At 41.6% G+C, this 10486-nt stretch overlaps 1 protein-coding gene across 2 annotated transcripts; it reads left to right on the top strand.

Annotated features, from left to right (window-relative positions):
• Positions 1–5646: 5646 nt before the first annotated feature.
• On the top strand, positions 5647–9158 carry LOC103714178 (transcription factor bHLH77-like). Of its 2 annotated transcripts, none has more exons than XR_005512595.3 (8): positions 5647–7082; positions 7193–7432; positions 7803–7868; positions 7971–8039; positions 8140–8214; positions 8308–8532; positions 8636–8736; positions 8829–9158. XR_005512595.3 is itself a non-coding variant. In XM_039128370.3 (8 exons), exons 1-8 carry the CDS (start codon positions 6333–6335, stop codon positions 8864–8866), a joined length of 1557 nt encoding a protein of 518 aa, XP_038984298.3. In that variant the 5' UTR covers positions 5647–6332; the 3' UTR covers positions 8867–9158. The 2 variants fall into 2 exon arrangements, 1 of the variants encoding a protein (XP_038984298.3); XM_039128370.3 differs by having other exon boundaries at positions 8643–8736.
• Positions 9159–10486: the final 1328 nt, after the last annotated feature.

The following is a 10486-nucleotide window of genomic DNA, read 5'->3' as shown; positions in this document are numbered from 1 at the left end:
ATGATCATAAGAGTTTATCCAACGAAATTACCCTTCATGTTATAACATTATTGCTCTTGTTGGGGGGAATAAAGTTTCCCCCCTTATGACATAAATGCCCCTAGGAAGCCGTACAACCTCCGACCCCGGACAGCCGAAGTCAGCGTCCGACCTCGGAACGCTCGACCACAAGACGACCGACCCCGAAACCTCCGACCTAAGAGAAACCCCGATGTCCGAGGACCGTACTCTAACACCCCTCCAGCATTTATTGCGCATGGCCGCTGTAATCTTCCGGCACACTCAATAATAAATGCGGATCTCCGGCTTACTCCATAATAAATGCGGATCTCCGGCTTACTCCACCAATAATGCGGATCTCCGGCTTACTCCATAATAAATGCGGATCTCCGGCTTACTCCACCAATAATGCAGATCTCCGGCTTACTCCATAATAAATGCGGATCTCCGGCTTACTCCACAATAAATGCGCATGGCTCCTGACATCTACGGATCCCCGGCTCTCCACGGCAAATCGACCCAGCAGGGTCTAGTCGACTATGATAAGTCTCTGATCTCGGCCATACCGCCGACATCAGTGCAATGATTCGCCTGACCGAGCGCCGACCTAAACAACATGCCAAGCCGTACTACGGCCTCGCCCTGTTACATCACAGGTAAACCGACCCCCGCATATAAAAGGGAGCCTCGGCCTCCCAAAAGGGGATCGGAACATTCATACACCCAAAAATCACTGTTTATCTCCTTCTCCCCACTATTTGCCCCCTCCCTGACTTGAGCGTCGGAGGGCCGGCGCCGGAGAACCCGGCCACCGGTTCGTGTGCAGGCACCCGGATGGAGGACGCCGCCAGCCAACGGATCGCCGCCCCGCTGCGAGGACCGGCTGTTCCTTCTCTCCGACCGCCCCGGACGGAGGACGCCGCCCGCCGACAGACCGCCGCCCCGCCGTGAGGACTAACAGTCGTTCCCTCTCCTCGACCGAAGATTGCCCCCGGGTCCAATTTCCAGCAACAGCTCCAAATATTAACCTCTACATGTTTAAATTTAGGTATCACTGTAATTTTAAATTCTTTCTTAATGGATAGGAGATCTTATCTGGATTTAGAGTCAATTTGATAAGAGTTCTCTTATGTATTCGCGACAACAACATGGTATAGGTTGCTTAGCTACCTATGATGCTGAATTGTAAATTGGGTGACTTCCCTACTGCATATCTGGGTGTCCAACTGCACTAAGAAGAGCTCTGCAAGGATGATTAGTTGCCACTTCCAGAGAAATTCGAAAAAGAGGTTGATTGGTTGGATAAGTGCATCATTATTGGTTGACAGTGTTTGTGAAGAAGATTGACAGTTTGTGCATAAGCTTCCTATGGAGGGGGAAGGAGGAGGCCACAGAGGAGCCTTTGCCTAGTCAAATGGGAGAAAGCATGCCTCAGCAAGAAATAAGGGGTGCTTCGGAGTCATCAATCTTAGAGATTTCAACTTTGTTCTACTGTGTAAATGGTGGTGGAAGTTATCTCCACTCTCCATTAATTCCAATAAGATCATTATACAAGAAGACAACTGAGATCAATTCTAATGGACTCATCAAATGTGCTTCTTGGTTTTTGGCAGGGGACAAGAATTCATCTTTATTTACAGCTTCTTTGAGTTTTGGAAGGATTCATGGCTTGACAACAACAGACCACCTATGTTTGGTTTTTCCAGAGCAGTTCCACCTCTCTCTCCAAACAAATGCAGTATTTGAGATCTATCACACCTATCTCAAGGAAGGAATGGGATGGAACCCAAAGTTTAGATATTACTTTGAGCCACATCAATGAAAATGTACAGCTAGCAAGCTTCCTTGATATGTTGCAGGAAGTGTGCAATTCTTTCGGAGGAGGATCGAGACTTTATATATTGCGACGTTTCATTAGTTTCTTCACTGCGAATTCTCTAATGGTGTTTGGCCTCAACTTGGATCCTGGTCTGGAGTCATGGACTTTCCCACAACAATTCTAGAGTTGTGGACTGATTGGAGATCAAGAAGAATGAAGGAACATTGTCATTTCCATGACAAAATGGTGCCTTTGGTTAGGAAAAAAAGGAAGTCAAGAGTCTCAAGAAACAAGACCAAAACGCATCAATAGATCTGCTGTGATACCCTACTTTCTGTTCAAGGACTGGACTATGCTTTGCTCTGACGAAGTTTACAAGAAAAAGGGATCCTCTTCTTACCTTTTTATCTCTCTTCTTCTGTATTTCAGTATTTGGTTAGCCTTGGCTAAACTGATTTGGTTTAGTTGCAATAAATTTGAGTTAGGGTCCGGGTTAACACATTTACCTTAAAAAAAATATTAGGACTCGTTTGGTACGGAGAAAGAATTTTTTCTCGTAGAAATATTTTTTCTAAAAAAATGATTCCTGAAAATATGATATCTTGAAAAATGGTTTTGACATATTTGATTGATCATGAAAAAGTAGCACATTTCAGAGTGGCTTATATTTGGTTGAACATCTACTTTCTTAAAAAAATATATAAAATACTTATTATATTCTTAATAAAGAGAAAGACTTACTCATAGATTTTGATGGCTTAAGAATATTTTTGAAAAAAAAAGACCTCAATTCTCAATTGGTGAAAAGTAGCTTTTCCATATTCTCCATAGATTTTTCTTTTCTATGAAACATAAGAATCTTATTTCCATAAGAATGTTATTTTTCTATCTCTCTTCTTTGAAAACTCCAATCAACCAAGAAGCATTTTTTTATTTTTCCGTTGATCATACTTTTCTCTTTTTTTCTACAAACCAAACGACTTTTTAGTTTGTTCTATAAACTGTGAAAAGACAACCATTATTTTCGTTATATAAAGCTTGTTATAATAAATAGTTGCTAAATAATGCATGTCACTTATCTAGATGCTCACATTATATATGTATGGTGCAACAGGAAACATCAGAACAATTGATAATAACGGTTGCAACCTTATAACAGCAATTATTTTCAACCAACTCTTTGGTTAGATTCATGGTTTTTTTAGCTATGTGCTGACAAGGATGCCTGGCTTTAAAGGGATAAAGTTTTGAGTAGATACATGGTTTCATTAGCTATGTGCTGAAAAAAATGACTGGCTTTAAAGGAACAATTAGATAGTTGCACCAATCTATAGCATATCTCTGATACATGGAAAAAATTAGATGATTGAGAAATGGAACCAACAAAGCAAGAACAAAACATATATATATATATATATATATTACATAAATTTCATGGGTATCAAACAACACATGATGTTGAATGGATAGGCCATGCATTGAAAATGACCAACGGACAGCATCTCTCCATATGCCACCATCCAAAATATGGCATTACCTTGAAGTAGAAAAGAACACATCAAAAAAATTCAAGAAAAAACAAATAATAAAGTGTGTGAAAACTATTATAATGGTTTCTATAACTATCACAGCATCCTTATTTAAAGCAATTTAGATTCTTAGGAAGGCAAAAAGGGTGGGAATAAATCACAGGAACGAGATGAAAAACTCTCTAAGAGAAGGAGAGTGAAAACTAAATGCAAGGATCAACCTTCGGGAAAATGAAGAATTCTTAAACCCATCAATTAAAACTAATAAGTAGCACTTTCTTAAATTAATATTTCAAACTAATCAATTTGTTAATTTATTAACCACCCCATTCTTTCATCCTTTTCTCCTTGACTCAATGAACATAATAACCTCAAAGGGCCCCATATCTTACCTTCCCTTTTTTTTATATGAGGCAAGCATATTTTACTTTGCTATTTAAATAAATGATGTTCCGTATAAAAAAATTATAGGTCATCCGCTCTTTCAATAATACACCTTATTTTGTTTCTTATTACTCTCTTAAACTATATCTTAACAGATAATTAAATAAGATAGGTTCCAATAAATAATGTTTTTTGTAACAACTCATGATCTCATCCAAAAAGGTTAATCATAAAATATTATTATTTGGATTCTTTGATCTGATATAAGTAACTGATGTGGGACTAAACACACATCTGTCCATATAGATCCTCACATACTTTCTATATTTACGTGGCCAACTCAGATGACAGGTTCGGGGTGCGATAGTATTGATCTGAGATCTACTAAATTTATAAGGTTTAGGAGGGAGTATGTGTACTAATCTAGGACTTGGTTAGGGGGTGGAAAGAGGGAGCCCTTGTGGACGCCCACCTCCGAACGAAATCAAATTGTTTACCGTTAACATGCATGTGACTGGCAACGGCACTCTCGATGCACTGCCAATATAATAAGATTGAACAGTAGCAGGTGTAGAAACATTTAGATCCTATTGGTTAGGTATCAAACACTTCTTCATAAACCAATCTATATAATTTCTTTATAATTAATTTTTTCATTCCTCTCTCTCTCTCTCTAAACACTTCTTTATAAACCAATCTATATAATTTCTTTATAATTAATTTTTTTCAGTCCCCCCTCTGTGTGTGTGTGTGTGTGTGTGTGTGTGTGTGTGTGTGTGTGTAAGGGAAGGTGCAAGCTTAACAAAGAAGCATAATTAACAATTTACAACAGAAATGAAAGAAAAGGCAGCTTTATCTTTCTTCTACTTGATAAAATGCAATAAGAAAAGGCAAAAGTTGGAGGAGGAAAGCTCTCCAAGCCCCAAAAGGCTACTCTGTAAAGCTTGGGCTTGTGAAAGCAAAATGAAGAGTATAAGTGAAGCAAAAATGAGAGTTTCCTCTTTTCTTTTCTGGCTGCCTTTTCAAGTATGATAAACTTAAGATGGCAAAAATATCAAAACCCTTAATCTTTCCCGCAAAGTTAGATGAAGAAGATGCTTGTTGCAATCCAGAAGACATCATAGGAGACACCATTATGTGAGTTTGGTGGAGTCTTGTGGCCATCCCATTCCCATGAGGTTATTGGCCTACCTAGAGGGGGCTGTGGCCGCAGGAAGCATGGATTGCCTCCAATGCATTGCTCTTGTTATGCAACCTAATCACTGTTCAAGCACAGAGAAAGCTACAAGCTCCTAATCATATAAGATAATAAGATTCATGTTTCTTTTGTACACCCCTTTTTTAGTTGTTGAGCCTTGGTTAAGTTATTTACCATGCTCATCTAGTACAGAGCAATATGATGCAAACACATGATAAGATCAATTCTGCCTTGCCCTCTTTAAGATATCATATCAAGGTGTTGCATTCAAGAAAAGCAATGCCTATAAGTGATCATATATGAATGGATGAGATGTGTTTAAAATATAAATGATTTTAGATTCAGAGCCTCATGAAAATTTCTAAGTAAACATAGGAAAAAAAAAACTTGCTTTCCCTCCTCATATTAGAAGGACCATCACAAAACATTTAACACCAACAAGAAAATGCTAAATTCATCCATAATGTCTGATTCCTTCAGCATATCTGACCACACTGAAAGAATGAGTCATATAAGAAAGGAAATGCAACCCTTCCACTTCCCTGCAAGTTTTGAGCACCGCCCAATATGCTCATCCACAGCTCATACATCACCAAACAAAGACAGGACAAAACAATGAATAGAAAAACTTACCCTGTATCTGCTTGGGACCAATACAAAAATATAATTTATAATAAATGAACCCCTCATTAACCCTCTCTCTCCATTTAATCATTGTCTTCAGCTCTGGACAAACAACCCTTGCTTAGGGACCAGCACATAGTAAAGCTGAAAGCCTAAAACCCCTTTATACCTCCCTCCCCCAACTTTTCCACCCCTTCATCACCTCCCTTATTCCATCCCCCTTCTCTTCTAACCTTTTGAATCCCCCTCTCCACCTCTCTCTCTCTCTCTCTCTCTCTCTCTTTGATGGCAGGAAAGCTTTGCTGATGCCCACAAGGATTTCCAAAGGCAGAGGGGACAGCTCTATTTGACCTCCATGGCCTGGCTTATGTGAGACTACTCCTCCCTCGCTTCAAAGTAATTCTATTATTATTATATCCACACATAAAGGTCAACATTTCCCTTCTTTCTTCCTCCCTTCCTCCTCTGTCCTCCACCTCCTTCCTTCTCTTCAAAATTTCATCTTTCCTCCCTTTTCCTCTCACCATCTGCTTCCACCACCTTTCCCTTCCCTTCTCTGCTTCTGCTTTTCCTCTCTCCTCCACCTCCCACCTCTTTTCCTCTCAATTCTCCCAAAAAAGCTTCCACCTTTCCCTGCTTTTCTTTCTTCTAGCTGGGAATTATCACCTCCATCATCGATTTCTCGGCCAATTCGGCATTCTTTCTTCCATTTCGGTGCTCGGAGGCCAAAAAGGTGAGTTTTTTCCGGCAATTATTTGACATCGGCGCCTCATCGGAGATGAATTGTGGGCCGCCACCGGATCAGCTGCGGCCGTGCTTCCTCAACCTCAACTGGGAACAATCCATGGACCCGACCGGCCACTTCGAGTCGGCGCTCAGCTCCATTGTCTCGTCGCCGTCGTCCAATTCCCCTGCTCCAGCTGAGGGCCTCGCCGTCAATAACCTCGTTGGGCGGCTGGCGAGCGCCTACAATTCCGGCGAGGAGATCTCCCCCGGGTCTCACTGCATGGGTGCCCCTCTGAATGCCCCTCCAAAACTTAATCTTTTCATGATGGGCTGCCTCGGCCACCCCCAGCCGGCCATCGGAGGCCTGCCATTCTCGGCGAATCCGATTCCCGTCGCGCATTTGGATGAGTTGTCTGGCGACCCGGGGTTCACCAAGAGGGCTGCTAGGCTTTCTTGCTTTGATGGCCGGAATTACAGCGGTTTGGCGGGCCAGTTTGGGCTCCCGGACGCCGGAAAGCTCTTGAGGGCATCGAGCAGCCAGTCTCTCATGGCAACTGGACCCCAAAAGGGGCTGCCGGGGAGTGGTAAGGCGATCCGGACTCAGGACGGGAAGCAACTGGAGGCAAATGATGCAGAATTTGGTAATGCTCGAGAGGAATCATCGGTGTTGGATCCAATCTTGGCAGGTGGAGAGGTGAGCTTGAGAGGTGCTGGTGAGAACAATCCAAGGAAGAGGAAAGCCGCTCCAAAGGGCAAAGGAAAGGACGCAGCTTTACCCAATTCTGCCATGGATCCTCCCAAGGTATGACAGTTCTCTCTAGAAGAATTGCGAAGTTTATATTCTTGGTGAATTTCGATTATTATCGCATCATCTAGCATAGAAAAATATGCCTGAAAATTTTTGACTTCCAGGCGGCAGAGGAGGAGGATCCGAATGCGAAGAAAAGTAGGTTTGCAGCAGATGATGCAACTGAAAAGGAATCAATTAACCCAAAGGTTGAACAATACGGCAGTGGTAGTGCCAGTGGTGATGGTGGGGCTCAAAAACAAGGGAAGGAGAACAATGTGAAGCCCCCTGAGCCACCTAAAGACTATATTCATGTCAGGGCAAGAAGAGGCCAAGCCACCGATAGCCATAGCCTTGCAGAAAGGGTATGGATAGATTGTTGCTTTGATGTCCAATCATGGTCGGCGGAACCGCCCAGTTCGGACATCCCGAGCCATACTGGCGGCGTCGCCGGAGGGAGAGAAGGAGAAGGAAAAAGAGGAAGAGAGAGAGAGAGAGGGTGGGGAGGGAGGGAGACTCCCTCTCCCCCTCTCTCTCTCTTTTCCTCTCTCCCATTCTCCCTCTCCCCGGTCTCTATTGTGTTGGTATTAGGCCGGCATGGCACGGCGCTGAACCGTAATCGATACGGGGCTTGGTACCAGCACACTAGATGTCGTGTCTAATTGTTGTTTCTTGGCTTATATTATTCTAATTCTTTCATAGCTCACTCATGAATACTTTCTCTCTATCTGTTAGGTGAGAAGAGAGAAGATCAGCCAGCGCATGAGGTTACTACAAGATCTTGTCCCGGGTTGCAATAAGGTATCACGAAAATATCAATTTGGAAATTAATGTTTCCTTCTGAAACTTAGAAACTAGTTAGGTTTCGAGAATTTGATTTCAAATTGGAATTCCTTGCTGTAGGTTACTGGAAAAGCGGTTATGCTTGATGAGATTATAAACTATGTACAGTCATTGCAACGCCAAGTCGAGGTATAGAGATTATGAAAAGAATTATCATTTTCTAGATGGCAATTCCCTCTGTATACTGAATTTGTTGCATCTGAAATCCCTCCTATCTTTCTTGTTGCAGTTTCTTTCTATGAAGCTGGCAACGGCGAATCCACGGTTAGACTTCAACAATGTCGCAGATCTCATCCCCAAAGATGTGAGATGAACATTTTTTTAGTCTTCTTTCTTGGCTACAACTATGTCAATTTTAGTTCTATGCACTTTAATTTTGGTTCTTTCATGAATTCAGATGCATCCAACTTGTGGGCCTGTGTCGAATTCAGTTTATCCTTTAGAGACCTCAGGTGCAGCATTATCATTTGCCAACCAACCTCAGCAGGGGGCTCCTCTCCATTGTGTTGTGGCCAATGCCTTGGAAACCCAGTGCACTGTGAACCCATTAGATTCCACTCTCTGTGGAACTCTAAGCAGTCACCAGCCTTTCATTAGTGGATTTGGAGATGCTTCATCTCAGGTAAAGACTTGCTGCTCTTCTTCACAATTGCATGAACTTTATGACCTTTAGTAGCATTATGTGATGCAAATAGAATGGAATTACCAAAAAAATATGTTCCAAGTTTTCAGCTGGGGACTTTCTGGGAGGATGATCTCCAAAGTGTTGTTCCAATGGACTTAGCACAGAGTCAGGAGATTGCCGTCTCTTCTCAGAGCTTTCATGGTATGTATTAATGGATGTCTACAGTATTGCTGTTCGGTTACGAATTCCACCAAGAGAGGGGAAAAACAAATACATTGATATATTTGTTGCAGGCCCATTGCCAACAGCTCACATGAAAATTGAGCTCTGATCATTTGAAATCATTCAGAGTACAAGATTGTATATAACAAGCATGTGAAGCTTCAGGCTAACAGTCTTTAGATCTAAGCAAAATTTTCATCATTTCCTAATTTTCTTTGGGGCAAATGATTCTTTTGAGAATTCTCGCAGTTATCAGTGTAAGGTCTCAGCAGACTAGAGACACCACATTTAGGATGTGCGATGGTGAGTGAAGGAGAGAGATTTGACATCATGATGCTGTTGTATTATTAAGAGAATTCTTGTATTAATTCACTAAGATGTTCTTCTCCAAGTTGTCTTAATTCTCGCCTATGTTTCTGGGTGATGCCTGAGAAATCTGGTAAACAAGTCCAAGAGAAAATCGTTGTGAACAACGCACTGTTGCTAGTGTTTCTAGCTTAGTTTAACAAGATGGGACTACTTGTTTGTAACCAGCTATTAAAGGGGTCACTAGGCTCTTTTTTAAGATTTACTGGTTATTTTAGAAATGAATTTTTTATCCTACTCTATCAAAGATAAAGTCAGATACACCATATAGAATGTGAAGCCTCTATTCTTTGAAGCACATTGTACCAGCCCGAACTCGGCGATCTAGGGCGTACCATATCGGTTCGATACCAGCACCTGGTATGGGTGGTATACCGACATTCGGTACGTCAAAAAAAATTTTGTGCCGTACTGATATTGTGCTAGTGTGGTTATGGTACGGAGTTTGGTACCGAGATAGCGAATCTTGCTTTAAAGTTTGTATTTTTCTATACCCGACAGTGGAAAAATAACTACTTGCTGCTCCGTATTCTCTCCGTATGAAGGCAGGTGTTGTATTGAGAAACTAACAAAATGAATGTGTCACTTAACCACATTTATGTGAGGTTGGGTTGGCTCATATATAGCCAGGGGTCCTTCATTTTGGGATCCCATCAGCTAAGAGCTTTACAGTGAAAGTTGCAGATAGAATAATAAGTGGTCCTGGAATCCATATGGATGCCTTCTAGCGCAAGAGCATCTTCTTGTGACGAGTTGCTGTAAGAAACCAAATTCAGCCGACAAAAATACTTGAAGGGTCACCTGTAGATAGAAACCACAAGGCTTTGGTTGTCTGAAAGTATCCAAAGAAGAAATGAGGACATAGAAGGTTACATGTCATTTTCCTTTGCTGCCCCTAATTTATACAAGAATTAACCTGCGCTTTTGTTTCGAGGCTTAGAGTGTAAGTACAAATGGAAGGGTGATGTAGTAGTGAAGTTTTTCCTAGAACTGAAACCAGTACACAAAAAAAAACATGGGCAATGGAGGTGAAGAACAATGACATATTGCAGCAAAACATAGAATCTCTATATAAAAACCTGCAACAATTCTTGGACCACAGCTTGTTGGATAAACCTCAAGGTGTCAAAGTGGATAAGGAAGTGATGGTTGGTGGTCCTAAGCAAAAGGTAACGGTTGGAGATAGACTTATTGCTTGCAGGGTTGAAACGAACATGGCATGTACCAATCAACCAGGCTGTCATAGTTTCTATTAGTTCTAGAACATCTTCTTTATCCTTTGCTTCAAAGACTGCTTTAATCTGGGTTGGCCATCCTTGTCAGGTATTAGTAGCTTCGCCAACAGTTGTTGTGCTGGTATTTC

This window comes from Phoenix dactylifera, chromosome 11 (assembly GCF_051530095.1).
Source record: "Phoenix dactylifera cultivar Ajwa chromosome 11, Ajwa_hap1_PhDact_Kaust_v1.1, whole genome shotgun sequence".
In the NCBI taxonomy this organism is placed as follows: Eukaryota; Viridiplantae; Streptophyta; class Magnoliopsida; order Arecales; family Arecaceae; genus Phoenix; species Phoenix dactylifera.
Note: the sequence above shows the minus strand (reverse complement) of the source record. Positions and strands in the feature narration are given on the sequence as shown.

Excerpts from the sequence above, each read along its gene's own strand:
- LOC103714178 (XM_039128370.3), top strand. The coding sequence starts at position 6,333 with ATGAATTGTGGGCCGCCACCGGATCAGCTGCGGCCGTGCTTCCTCAAC. Across the intron at positions 7,083-7,192 it reads CTGCCATGGATCCTCCCAAG|GCGGCAGAGGAGGAGGATCC; the intron begins GTATGACAGTTC and ends TTTGACTTCCAG. Across the intron at positions 8,215-8,307 it reads CAGATCTCATCCCCAAAGAT|ATGCATCCAACTTGTGGGCC; the intron begins GTGAGATGAACA and ends TCATGAATTCAG.